Source organism: Cygnus atratus, chromosome 29, assembly GCF_013377495.2.
Source record: "Cygnus atratus isolate AKBS03 ecotype Queensland, Australia chromosome 29, CAtr_DNAZoo_HiC_assembly, whole genome shotgun sequence".
Classification (NCBI taxonomy): Eukaryota; Metazoa; Chordata; class Aves; order Anseriformes; family Anatidae; genus Cygnus; species Cygnus atratus.
In genome coordinates, this window is record NC_066390.1 from 1,365,148 (window position 1) to 1,378,623 (window position 13,476).

The window sequence follows — 13,476 nt, forward strand, 5'->3', positions numbered from 1 at the left end:
CCCAGTTTAGGGGCACCCAGCGCCTGCAGAGGTCAGACACCCCCCTTTTGGGGCGTGAGGTGGAAGACCCGTCCCTTTTGGGTTTAGCCCTCACGAGAGGGTATTGCAGGCTGAGCTTGATGGCTTTCTGTAATTAATATCGAAGTCGGTCGGCCCCCGCCCCGGCCCCCATCTCCTTCTCCCCCACACTTCATCTTCACCCTTCACTGGCAGCCAGCATCCAGCAGAACAGCAAGCTTGACCTAAACGCCCCCCAAAATCGGGGATCTAAGCAAATCCACCCCCCAAAAAAAGCCACCCGGCTGCGTGCAACCCTCCCCATCTGCTGAAAGAGATTTAGGGGAAGAAATAAGGTTTTTTTTTTTCCACCCCCCCCAAGAAAAGCCTTGTGTAGATGCTGAGGTGGGGGCTCCTTTTCCTTCCTGGGGGGCTCCTTCTCCCTCTGAAGCACACGGGTGGGATTTGCTAGGAAAGGGCCACTCGGATGCGTGTTCACGCGGGGGGGGGGCACAGCGCACCCCGACCCCCGCATCCCTCCGTGCTCCGCCAAAACCCAGCCCCTTGCACCCCAAATATCGGCCTGCGGGCGACGCTCCGGTTTAAAAGCAAGCAACCAAAATTCCCTCTTTCCGGGTATTTTTGTTCCTCTCCTTCCCTGGCACTTTCGGGGAAGAAGAAAGCCTTTCGGACGCTGGAAGCCGGGAAATATTTACCTGCAGACTCAAGCTGACACTTTACATCTGTGTCTGCTCCTCTTCGGTACCTGTCTCTGTCGAAATTAATTCCCTATAATACTGTGGAGAAATAGAAAGCTTTAAAAAATAGGCTGGGCTCCGAGTCGCTGGGTCATGTGTAAGGGGAGAAGTGGAGTATGAACAAACCTATATTTTATGTGAGGCTTGCAGCGCGCTGCAACGCTCCTGCGCTAATGCCTAATTCTTCACTTAGCCCAAACGCGATGCTTCGAGTCAGAGCTGGGGCTTAAAATAGGATCTGGGGGGGGAGCTGGCTGCTCCCCGCAGCGCCCCTCACCGTGTCCTCGGGGAGAAGGGCTGCTTTCCCCTTCTTTTCCCTTCCTCCCCACCCCAAAAAATAACCATAAAACCACAGCTCACCTTTCCTAGTTTCCCCAGCAAACCTAAAGGACAGGGGACACCTTTAGGGCTGGGAAAAGAGGATTTTTTCCCCCTACGGCCCAGGCGAGCGGGCCGTGATTTTTTTTCCTTTCCTTTTTTTTTTTTTTTTTTTTTTTTTTTCAGGAAAGCAGCCGATTTCTTATCAGGTCGGGATTGATGCTGGCGGCCTGGTTCTGTATATCATCCCCGCGGCTCCTCTTGTTCAAACCCGGCTCCTTTGGCTTCTGGGGCTGTGAGTGATGGCTCCTGCAGCTCCCCATGCCGCCGGAATCCTAATGGCCCCGCCGAGGGGGGGACCCTCTCCCCGCATTTTGCTGGCAGGACATTTTGGGGAGAAAACCCCCCAAATCACTGCGAACCCCGCCTGAGCCCTTGGTGCTGGAGGCGCGGCCCCCGCGGAAGCCAAGAAACGTTTTTATTAAAAGGTTTTGATGGATTCGCCTTGGGGATTAACTAAGATAATAGTTTATTGCACTGCGAAAGATTAAACTGAAAGTACCCTAGTGAAAAAAAATAAATAAACATTAGAGGGAACGGGGGGCGCCTTTCCCAGCGTTATATCCGTTGTTTCCAGCCTTAACGGGGGTCCCCGGGGCTGCGGGGTGTCCGAGGTGTCTTTTCGGGGCGTTATTATTATTATTGCAATTATTGTTAAGATTTAACTGCATGTGGTAGCTCGGCGGAGCGGCTGCGGGCTGTGTGCGCGGGGAAGATCCCCCTCCCCGTCCCGCAGCCCCCAGCCCCAAACTGGGGTGCTGGGGGGTCCTGGGGGAGCGGAAAGAGCCGGATCGGCCCCGGGGGGAGCCAAATTTCCCTGACTCACTGCGAGCTGTCAAGGCTCGGGGTTCTCCTCCTTCCGCACATGTGCGCGGAGCTGCGCGCATCTGTGTGCCCCTCTCCACCGGCATGTGTAATGTCGGATTTAAGAGCGTGTTTACACAGCTAGAGAGTTTGAAACACGGCCCGAAACGCGATAAAACGGTCCTCTAAATCATCCTGCCCTTGATCCATGGCTTCCACATCTGCGGCTGGGTGCGCGTCGCTGGGGATCTGCCCTCCATGTGATGCTGCGGGGCTCTGCCTCCCTGCGCGGGGCTTCCGTCCTCCTGTCCTCCTGTCCGTCTGTCCTCCTGTCCTCCTGTTCTCCTGTCCTCCTGTTCTCCTGTCCTCCTGTCCTTCTGTACCCCTGTCTTTCTGTCATCCTGTTCTCCTGTCCTCTTTTCCTGTCCTCCCGTCCTCCCATCCTCCCGTCCTCCTGTCCGCCCGTCCTCCTGTCCTCCCGTCTCCCCATCCTCCTGTCCTCCTGTCCTCCCGTCCGTCCCTCCGCGCCCCCGCCTTTCATCAGCCGCCACCCAGAGCAAGGGGGACCCGAGGTTTTTAATAACAGCGGGCTATTGATCCGAGCTCTCGGCAGCGGCCAAGGTGTATCGACGAGGGCTGTGGATCTCATTAGGCGCTGCTCAGGGATGCATTCGCTAAGAGCAACGCGGCCATTTGAACACCGAAGCGGAAAAACGAAGTGGTTTTTATTTATTTATTTATTTTTTCCTTCCCTGCCCTTTGCTTAAAAAAAGTGCCCGGCGATGAGGTTGTGTCCCCGGGGACTGCCCCCGCCGGACTGACTTTTAATTGCGAAAGGGTGGCAAAAGGAACGAGCCCAGCCTGCTGAAGCCTGGGCTTCGTCTTCGCTCTGTGAGGACTCAAAATGAAGGGGAAAAAATGAGTTTTTGCTTTGCAATGCGGGGAAGGCTCTTTTATTCCCCTTCACCCCCCCGGCTTGGTGCCAGCCTGGCCAGGGGTCCCTGCACCACCTCAAACGAAGGCTGAGAAGTCTCTGCCACATTTACTCTGCAGCTGACAGCGGAGCAGGGCTTTTTATTTCTATTTTTCCCCTCAAATCCCCCCCTCCAACCCCTTCTGGGGCTGGATGAACTTTCTGGGTGGGGGGACAGGAGTTCATTTGTCGCCTCTGTCCGTTATCCAGAGAAACTTTTGCAACATCCCCCCTCCATCCCCATCCCCATCCCCATCCCCATCCCCATCCCCATCCCCATCCCCATCCCCATCCCCATCCCCATCCCCGTCCCCGTCCCCGTCCCCGTCCCCGTCCCCGTCCCAAGCCAAACTCGGACGTTATCGGGGCTCAGAAGTGCGTTTGTAAACACGAGGGGGTCCGGGACAGGAGGCCGGGGGCGGGGGCGGGTGTTAATTATTAATATTGTCATACTGGAGGAAGATTTCCAAGGGGCGAGCAGTAAGTACCACTCAAGCAGCAGCTCTCTCCAACAGGAGGGATCAGCCTAAAGTTTGTATATGTTTCCACCCCATACAATAACAGCTAGAGATCTGTTAATGGGCTCTCTGTAGCCCCTGAACACTTTCCCCTGCAACTTTCCCCCCCGCCCCCCCGCCCTTTCTCCAATACAAGCCCAATGTTTTCTTTTCAACTTAACCCAGGGTTCAGCAGTTATCCGGTGGGTCATTATAAGTATTCTTTGTCTCCGAAAAGTCAAGGAGAAACCTTCGCTCCGGTGTCTATGGCACTTGAAAGCATCCTCCAGCCTCTGCCTCTGCCTCCCCTGCCCGGGCTGGGGAGGCTCCACCGGACCTTCCCCCCCCCCGGCAGCAAATAAATAAATATTTTCAGGCTAAAAATGGATCTGAAAGGGAGCCAAGGAGAGAAGAACCCCCCAAGACCAACAAACCAGGGAAGAGCCCAGACGCAGTCACATGAACCAGGGCAAACAAGCAAACAAATAAGAACCCAAGGACTAAAATGACTGCCGAGCTGAGGTTTATTGCTTAAATCCAATTCCGCGCTGCTCTTTAAGGGCTCGGGTTGCTGGCGAGCAGGGCTGCAGCACAAAGAAGGAGCTCCCCAGCCCTGCTTGGAACCGCACGAGAAGTTGGAGCGGATCGAGGTAGAAACTCGATTCCCAGCTACTTTGATTTATTTTAAACAAATCCTTTCTGAAAAAGAAAAAAAAAAGAAAAAAAAAAAGTGCGTTTCCTACCAAGCAGCAAGTTACACTTCTGCTGGGCTCCCCACTCCGCCGGGTGCCGAGGAGGTCACGGGCTGGACGCCAGCGCCAATTAAATGCTAAATAAAATAGAAGATATTTGTATCCCAGACAAACCTCGGCTCGGCTGAGAGGGGTCTTCGCTCACACCAGATTTGGGGATTTTTTATTTTTTTTTTTCCCCTCCCTTTCGGAGAAGGAGAGAGGGGCAGAGCGGGAGGTGAGAGGAACAAAAACCAACAATTTCTCCAGCATAAAAATGAAACATCAAATTAGTTTGCCTCTGGGCTTCATTTTTCCCCTTCTACATTATAACTAGTTATTGAACTCGCTAGAAGATCTAAAGGCCATTTGTGAGGAGAGAAATTTCAATGGAGTTCCCCCATCAATAACTCCTTGGCAGTGACCTATTGGATCAAGTCAAACAGTTGAGGTGAAATTCAGGTCACGCTGTCTAACCAATATTAAAATGCGCCCACTTTTTAAAAAGCCACTTTCAACGAGATTTGAAGAAAATTGAATTCCTGGGTGGGGTGAGAAGGGGAGGGGGGGGGAGGAGGGAAGGGAGAGATTGAGAAACTGGTTTGCATATATATATATTTTTTCCCCCGCAAACAAACAAGAGGGATTCATCTTTAATATTTTAAAATGAAGGGATAAATATTTACATTATTAGTTTCTTTGAGACGAAAGAGGCTCAAAAGAAAAATGTGAAGGCTAGGACTTTGGGTGACAGGCTTTGCTTATTAAAATCGTTTTAGGCCGATTCATTACTTTTACTGACAACAGATTTAAGAAAAAATCAATTAAACATTTGCATATTTCTTTGCATAAATTAGACCTGTCTATTTGCATTATGAAGGAACAAAAAGAAAAGGTCTCTTTGCACTTACTGCTTTCAAGTTGTTAGAAAAATTAAAATTTAATTAATTATATGTCATTGCTTATGTCAGAGAGAATCCAACTATTTTTCCCCCTGAAAATAAAAAAATAAGATTGTATATAAATATGTCCGTCTTTCCTCCCCCTACCACTAAGGCAACTTATTGTGCAATAATCACCTCAAAACAAGCCCTTAAATGCTCGGAATAAAACTCCACTCCAAAATTTATTTCCACCTCCTGAATCTCAAGGAGGCAGAGTTCATACCGCGCGAGCTTTTACCCTGCTTTTACTATTATTATTAAACATTGGATAACAAAACCCCAGTAGATAGGTACTTCATTTTTCTGGAAAGCACAGATTGCTAATGGGCTGAGGTACAGGTTACCAAACGGTCAGTATGGTAATAGCTAACACAATGAATCCGGAGAGACAATGCATACTTATTTTTCTTCAGTACTGTCAAAAAGGCGCTTTGTACTTAAAAACGTCCCCGCAATGGTAACCAGACGTATATTTTGCAGCCTGCTTCCTGGCTAGGAAAAGGAAATAAAGCTCAGTATTTTTTTTTTCCTTTTTTTTTTTTTTTTTTTTTTTTTCTGCCGAGGTGCTGCGTTGCTCTCGGTATTGTCACTCCCGAAGTGTTCATCGGCACGGTGCTGGTGGGGGGACGAGGGATGGAGAGTGGTGGGAGGGCTGCTTTATAGACAAAAGAGCCAGATTCTTGTACAACTATTCTTCACACGTCCCCGCAGACTTATTTTTACGGAGAGGGGAAAACAATTTTAAAAAAGGGAAAAAAAAAAAAAAAGGTGTTAAAAAAATAAAAATCCTCCAGATACTTGGAGCTCTAAACTCCAGGCAAAAAGGCAAAGGGGGGAGTGGTGTGGAAAGACAAGCAAAGAGAGGGGGAAAATAGGATTTTTTGTGCACTTGTAAGACATCGGGGGCAAGGCCCCCCCCCCCCCCCCCCCGAACACACACACAGGATGAATGGAGGACGGCAAGAGAGGGCTGGAGGAGCCGGTCCTTGCGGAGGGCTCCATAACCCAGAATTTTAGGGGGAGTCCGCGGGTGGGGGGAGGCAGCCGGGGCAAATAAAGTTGTGTTTCCGCCCCCCCCCACTGGCGAAGGAGTTGGGAGTTTGGGGCTGGACAGCGGCAGGAATGCGTTTGGTGACCTTCACGCCTCGGATTTTGTAATGCTTTGATTGCTGCTGGTTTGTTTCGCGGATTATTCTGCTTTTTAAACAAACCCACCCAGCATATCCTTAAGAGAACTACCTGTGGATATTTATTTATTCTGCTGGTGCTTATTGAAAACCATATATTCAAGGGGTGGGGGGAAGGATGTGCGTAGGTAAAAATTACTTTATTAACTCTCCATCTTTATTCAATATTCCCTCAGCCTTGGAATAAAGTTGTTGCATCAGTCTGAACTATAAATGTCAAAACCCTGCATGAGTCTGAGGTGTTTGGGCAGAATGAAGTATAGCTGGAGAAAAGGAATTTATTGGAGATATTTAAATCAATGTTTTGGGTTCCGGAATACATTTCTATTCATGTCTTTTTCCCAGCCTCGCAGCTCCCATCCCCCTTCGGTCCCCATCTCTTCTGGGAAGAGCCGGGGTTGTACCTGCTGCTCCAGATCTGCAGCGTGTCCCTGTGCAAGTCCTGGATTTACAACTTGAGGAAGGAGCACGCTTTGTCAGCGCACGGGGCAAGCAATTAGTCAAGCCCTGCAAATCAGCTGCCAATAAACCCCATAAACGCTCGGCAACAATAAAGCGAGCAAACGAGGGATTCCGGGGCCGGGGGGGGTGGGGGGGGTGGGGTGCAAAATACAGACGGGGCTTGCCTGGGGGGGGAGGTGTCTGGGGGGGCTCAGCCGGGGGGCTCAGGCGCATCCCGTGCCTGCGGGGGTCCCAAACCTGGTCCAGCAGCGGCCTCTGCCCCCTGCCCCAGAGCCCCCCCGGCCGGGGCAGGCTTTTTTTGGGGGGGCCCAGCCGCCCCCCCAGCCCGCAGCCCCGGCCCCAGCCCTCCCGTCGCCTATATGTACCCTGTAGGCTCGAATTTGTGTGAGCGTCTCCAAGTCACAAATTCGTCTCTAGGGGAATATATGGGCGATGCCAGAGCCTTGGAAAGTTGTGCTTTCCTTTGATTCCCTTTAATTGCAGCGGTTCTAATTAAATCCTCAAATCCTGCTGATGTCATTTTAAAAGGTAGTTATTCAAGTGCAAAGCAGCGTTTGCCGTTTGCCAGGGCAGCGCCGGAGCGGGCTTGTTAAAAAGGTAGAGCGAAATCACCGCGATGATTGGGGAGCGGGGAGGGGGGGGGGGGTGGGTGATAATAATCAAAATAAAATCCCATTATTACTTTTCATCTCCAGAAGAAACAGCAGCTACCGCAAACACAACTCTCAGCCAAGAGCACAAAGAGCCCCGACCATTTCGCAGTGACTGATTTATGGCGTTTTACAACCCCATAAAAAGCTGTAACAACCAGCCAAAAGCCTTCGACACCGCTGGCACATTTAGTCTAATAAATAAAACATAAACAGTTAACTTTATGTGTCACTTTTATTGTTATCAAGTAAAATATGGCAATGCCCTGCAAGCTATGATTTTCAACTATAATTGTTATCAAGCACAAGGAGGGAATACCCCACCTCCCTTCTCTGCCCCTCTCTTTAGGGCGAGCCGTAGATAAAAAGCCCTAATTGAGGGAGCTACAACCCTCCCAAAATGTTGACATCCATTTGCAGCTCCCTAACCTGCCCGGGGCGGCTCTGCGGGCTGCCAGCTGGGCGCTGGGAGCCATTTTTAACTCATCCCTCTAGTTTTTTCCCCCAAAAAAATCCTCAGGAGCCCCCCCCCCCAGCTTGAGGGCCAGCAGGTAAAATGCCCGGTGCAAGGGCAAAGCGGCCTGGGTGTGCACACGCGTGTGTTGCACACGCGTGGGGAGGGGGGGGGGTCACCCCGTGTCCCCCCTCCCCTCCCCCCCCGGGTGTCCCCTACTTGCAGCACCCAGGGTCGAGGGGAAAGCAGGATGCCACCCCCCCCAAAACCCCTCTCTGCTCCCAAAGTGGTGGGGCTCAGCAAGGAGGAGGGAATTTGGGGAGCACGAGGAGGGGTCCCCCCTGCTGTCTGCAGGGGGGGGGGTCGTGGGGGTCCCTGTTTGTGTAGGCGGGGGGGGAGGGGGTGTCCCTGCACGCCCCTGGTTTAAAGCAGGGTCACTAACACCCGTGGGATCTGCACGCCCGGTTCTACCTTGCAGGTAACTTGTGCCCCCCCCCCCCAAAAAAAGATGCTGGCAGTGCTTAACCCTTTCCAATCTGGAGTGGAGGTGGCTGGGAGGGGGGGTGGGGACAACCCCCCCCGGAATGCCCTGTCCCCTCCCCGGGCGGGGATAAGGGATAGGGGTGTGTGTGAAGGAGCTGGGGGCTGCAGGGGGACAGGATTTTTTTTTGGGGGGGGCTGCAGGGTCAATGCAGTGCCGGCCAGGACACCATGACCCCCATATCCGGAGGGGGCTCGTTGTTCCCAGCCCACATTCCGGGGTGGGGGGGACACCCTTCAGCCCCAACCCCCCACATTCCCCCTCCGCCCCCCCCCCCTCCCTTTGTGGGGTCCCCCATTGTTCCCACGCCCCCACCTCCCACCCCACAACACCGGGGGGGGGCCCCAAGGGGCTTCCCCCCCGGGCTCCCCCGGCCGGAGCAGTGCACCCCGAGCCTTGCCCTCTCTCCCACTCCCACTCCCGTCGTCCCCCCCCCAATTTGGGTACATTTTGCAAAAGCTTTTGGTTCCTTATCCGGGGACTGGGCTGGCGGGTGTGATTGGCCGGGGGAGTCACATGGTGAAAGTAACTTTACGGGGTCGCCAGCTAGTAGGAGGGCTTTATGGAGCAGAAAAACGACAAAGCGAGAAAAATTATTTTCCACTCCAGAAATTAATGATCATGAGCTCTTATTTGATGGACTCTAACTACATCGATCCGAAATTTCCTCCATGCGAGGAATATTCGCAAAATAATTACATCCCAGACCACAGTCCGGAATATTATAGCCGGACAAGGGAGTCCAGCTACCAGCATCACCACCAGGAGCTGTACCCCGTGCCACGACCCTCCTTCCCCGACCGCCAGTTCAGCTGCGGTAGTATCCAAGCTCCCGGCAACCCGGCCGCGCACCAAAGGGGACACGGGCAAACTCCAGGAGGCCAACACCTCTCAGAGAAAGCACAGCAGCTCTGCGAGCAGGCTGCTCTTTCCACCTCCTCCACCACTCCTTCCCCAGCCCCTCCAGCCTGCAACCAGCCAAACCCCGACCATCCTAACAGCACAGCTTCCAAACAACCCATAGTCTATCCCTGGATGAAAAAAAATCCACGTCAGTACTGGTATGCAACTTTTATTTTCCTCTTCTGTCTCTCTGCTCTCTTATTTTCACACCATGCTCGCTCGCTCGCTCTCTCCTCTCTCCTTTTTTTTTTTTTTTTTTTTTTTTTTTTATTTCCTTCCCTTCCATGAGAGTCTTTGGGTTAGCACAATTGAACTGGATTTACGACTCCGAATGGGTAATTACACCCACCATAAATTTTATAGCCGAGCTACTGTGGGCAGCCTTAGCCATGTGGCTCGTTCTGTTATGTATGTGTGAAACTCCGAAAGCTTTGTAAGGGGTGCATAAATAATTCAGTCTTTTGAGCCAGGGAAACCCCTTCCTATTAGAATAGAAACTCTTGAGCTGCCCAAAGTTCTTTATTACCTATTTAGCCTATTACTTTCTTCTCCCGGCTCCTCCAGTCGCCTCTCTCCCTCTCCCCCGTCCCTCTCTCCATTCATGCTAATTTTCCTTGTGTTTTTTTTTTTTTTCCCTCCTTTCCAGTGAATCCCAATTACAATGGAGGCGAGCCCAAGCGCTCCCGGACAGCCTACACGAGGCAGCAGGTTTTGGAGCTGGAGAAGGAGTTTCACTATAACAGGTACCTGACCCGGCGGCGGCGCATCGAGATCGCCCACTCCCTCTGCCTCTCCGAGCGGCAGATCAAAATCTGGTTTCAGAACCGGAGGATGAAATGGAAAAAAGACCACAGGCTGCCCAACACCAAAGTGCGGGCGGCGGCCACCGCGGCGCCCCCCCCCGCCGCCCCGGCGAGCACGGCCGGGGGCGAGGAGCTGCCCCCCGCCGCCGCGCAGGACCCGCGCCCGGAGGATATCACCAGGTTATAAACACCCCCACCCGCCCACAAATGACTCTGGATTATTTATAGAAGCTAATATATATATATATATATTTTGGTTCCGTTCCCCCCCTCCCTCCCCTTTTCCCTCGTAGGTTCGATTTCTTTCTTTCTTTTTTTTTTTTAAATGATAATAATAATAATTATTATTTTTCGGCGCGTATAAAAAACAATGGGTCTCCCCAAGACCACGGGCTGTAGATGCATGTCAGATAGCATGAGGCCAGGTGTCTGTACCTGCAGGTTTTTTTACGCCATTTCAGGGGTTTATTTATTTTTTAAAGCCGGGGGGATGGGGGGCGGAGGGGGAGGGCGGTGGGGAGGAAGAGGTAAATGTTCTGTTTAGATGAATTTAATGAAGAAATGAGAATAATATTGACGGCAAAACAAACAAACAAAAAACAGGCGAATGTAGGTATATTTTCCCTCCGCATTACAAATGCACAATGAGCGAAGGAGCTATGAAGTTCTTTTGTAGAAATGTGAAATAAGCTTAAAAAAATCACGATTTAAAAAAAAAACAAAAACAAAACCCCACAAACAAAAACCAGATACGAAACAGCACACAAGGGTGGACGAGTCTTTGCTGAGAAATTGAGAAGAAAAAAAAAAAAGAGAGAGAGAGAGAGAGAGAGAGAAAGAAAGAGTGACATATTTAAAAAATAAAAGCAGAAGAAGGTTTTAAAAAGTCAGTAGCTAGTTTTTTTTGTCGTGGTTATTTGTGTTTTTGGACTGATTTTACATGATCATTGTAAACTTGCAATAAAGAGTTTTAGTGTGTATGTGAAAGTCCCAGTGTTCAATAAACCAGTCAGTGTGAATTAGTTTTACTTTTATGTCTGGTGACTTATTTTATCCTCACATCTCCCCCCTAACCCGCCCCAAAATAATAGTAATAAGGATAATAAAATGCTGGGACGATGTGCAATGGATCCCATGTGCACCAGTTACTGCTTAAGTTAAGTTTAAGCAAACATAACGATAACTCTGTACTCCAGATTTTATGACATCACGACGTGGCCAGTGACTTTAAATCTCAGACCCTCCCAACCTGTAAATATGGGGGAAAAAAAATAAATCTGGTTTTCAGACAAGGGCAGTGCTGTGGATTGGGGCTAGCTTCCATTCATACCTCTTTATTTTCTTCCCACCCAACGTAAAATTGTCTATTTTTATCTCTTCTCCCTGCTTTGAAGTTTTCTCCTGTGTGTTATTATTATTATTGTTATTATTATGATGATGATTATTATTTTCTTTTGCTGTCGTGGTGTGCTCTTGTTGACTCGTTCAGCCCCTAAAGCCAAGAGGTCCTATTGAATTTGGAGAGGCAATGAAAAGGCTGTTAAATAATAATAATAACAATAACAATAATGAGAATAATTCTAGTAATAGTGCTAATAACTGTAATTCATCGCTCCTGGCCTTTGGAGGAAGCATGCAAATTGGCAGCAAGGGGGGATTTTAGGAGAAGGTGCAGAGGGTCCATGCTTCCCAGGCAGGGCAGGGGGGCCTGGAGGGGGTCTGGGGCTGGCCCCCCCCTTTTTTAGGCCTTGGCTTTGGGAAGTTTGCTCAGGTCCCTGCTGCAAAGCCCAGGGGCTGTGGAGCGAGGCCTGGGACGGGCTGAGGGCAAAGCAGCCTGGCAGCCACCTTCCTCTGGCTTTATTTCATTTTAGTTTATTTTTTTTCTCTCTCTCCAAAATCGATTTAAGCTGCCATTAAACAAATCACGGGCTCCAAACCCTTTGTGATAGCTGGGGGACGCGGATCTTTAAAGGGATGAAGCGAAGGTTGTAATTTATCCTGGGGAGTTTGTATGTAAAGCTCATCAGCTATTTTTTTTTTTAACATCCTGCTTTAGTGATATTAATATAGGGACGAGGCTGGGAAGATAAAACACCTCGGCAGGGCTCCATTACTCCTCCTGCAACGTTTCCTGCCCAAAGCAGGGACCCGTGAGGAGCCGGTTGGGATTTTTGCTCTTCCGAGCCAGATCCCAGCCCGCACATCTCAGGCGGGGAAGCCCGAGAAAGCCCAGACCCCTCCAAAAAGAAACCCAGTCAAAAGACCATGGGCAAACAGCACCCCGAGGCTCGGCCCGTGCCGTGGTTTATTTTTAATATCCTCCTGGACAGACAGGAAATCAAAGCAGAGAGGGGGGGAAAAAAAAAGGTGGTGGAAAAAAGGCACCAGGGAGGGGAGAGAGGGAGGTTTGAAACAGCAGGAAAGCTGCGGAGAAAAGGGTGCAATCCCTCCCCACCCTCCCCAAATTTCAGCTCCCCCCAGCCCCCTGGGTGATGGGGGGGGGAGCGCTGGAGGAGGATGGGGAGGAAGCAGCATGGCCCCAAAGTGGGATTTCTCCCTCTTGTTTGGGGGGAGGAAAAGGAGTTTGCGGGTTGGTTTGGGGGTTACTGGGGGTGCTGCCCCCCTACTTCTCCCAGCTAGCTCTCGGGAGGGGTGTGGGGGTGGCACCCGGGGGGGGGAGCAGCGCCCCTGTCCCTGTTGGCATCGCTCTGCCCCCGCCACCCACCCCAGCCCCGGCACTTGGCCGTGACACAAGGCGAGGGAGGTGGGGGAAAAATGAAAAATAAATTTAAAACATAGGGCTGGAGGGGTGTAAGGGAGAAGTGGGGGGGGGGAGGGAAAAAAAAAAAAAAAAGCTGCTGGCTGCCAGCAGCCCCAGCCGCCCTGTCCCTTCGCAGCCTCTTGACGCCTCCATGGAGGGAGGCTGAAAGAAACTTTATTGAAGTTGGGGTAAACGGGAAAACTGGGTTCATGGAGAGGCCAACTTTTCTGTGCCAGCAGCTCCTTTGGAGGCGAGGAGGCTGACCCCGGAGCCCTCCTGACCCGCTGCCTCTCCCCCCGTGTTCCCTCTGTGTCTGCGGCCCCAGCTTGAGAGGCAGCAGCAGCGCTGGTGAGCGGCTTTGTGGGTTTTCGAGCACCGGGGGGGGGGGACGCGGTGCGTGTTGTGGCATTGTCTCCTCTCCGAAATAAGCCGGGAGAAAAAGGGGAGAGAAGGGGGAAGTGGCGGCCAAACTTCTCTCCCTCTTTTCCTCCAGTGCTGCTCCGCTTCCCGGCTGGCCCAGGAGCGCTCCCAGCCACGTAAGTAAAAGGAAAAAAAAAAAAAAAAAACAAGAAAGAAAAAGAGAAATAAAAGAAATAAAATAAAAAAAAATATAATAAAATAATATAACGTAAC

The 13,476-nt window shown here is 51.1% G+C and overlaps 1 protein-coding gene across 1 annotated transcript; it reads left to right on the plus strand.

Moving 5' to 3' along the window:
- The first annotated feature begins 8,991 nt into the window (after window positions 1–8,991).
- On the plus strand, window positions 8,992–10,269 carry HOXC4 (homeobox C4). The gene is given in 3 exon segments (XM_035571739.2): window positions 8,992–9,414; window positions 9,416–9,437; window positions 9,926–10,269. Coding segments are annotated over 3 exon segments (789 nt in total).
- The last annotated feature ends 3,207 nt before the right edge of the window (window positions 10,270–13,476 follow it).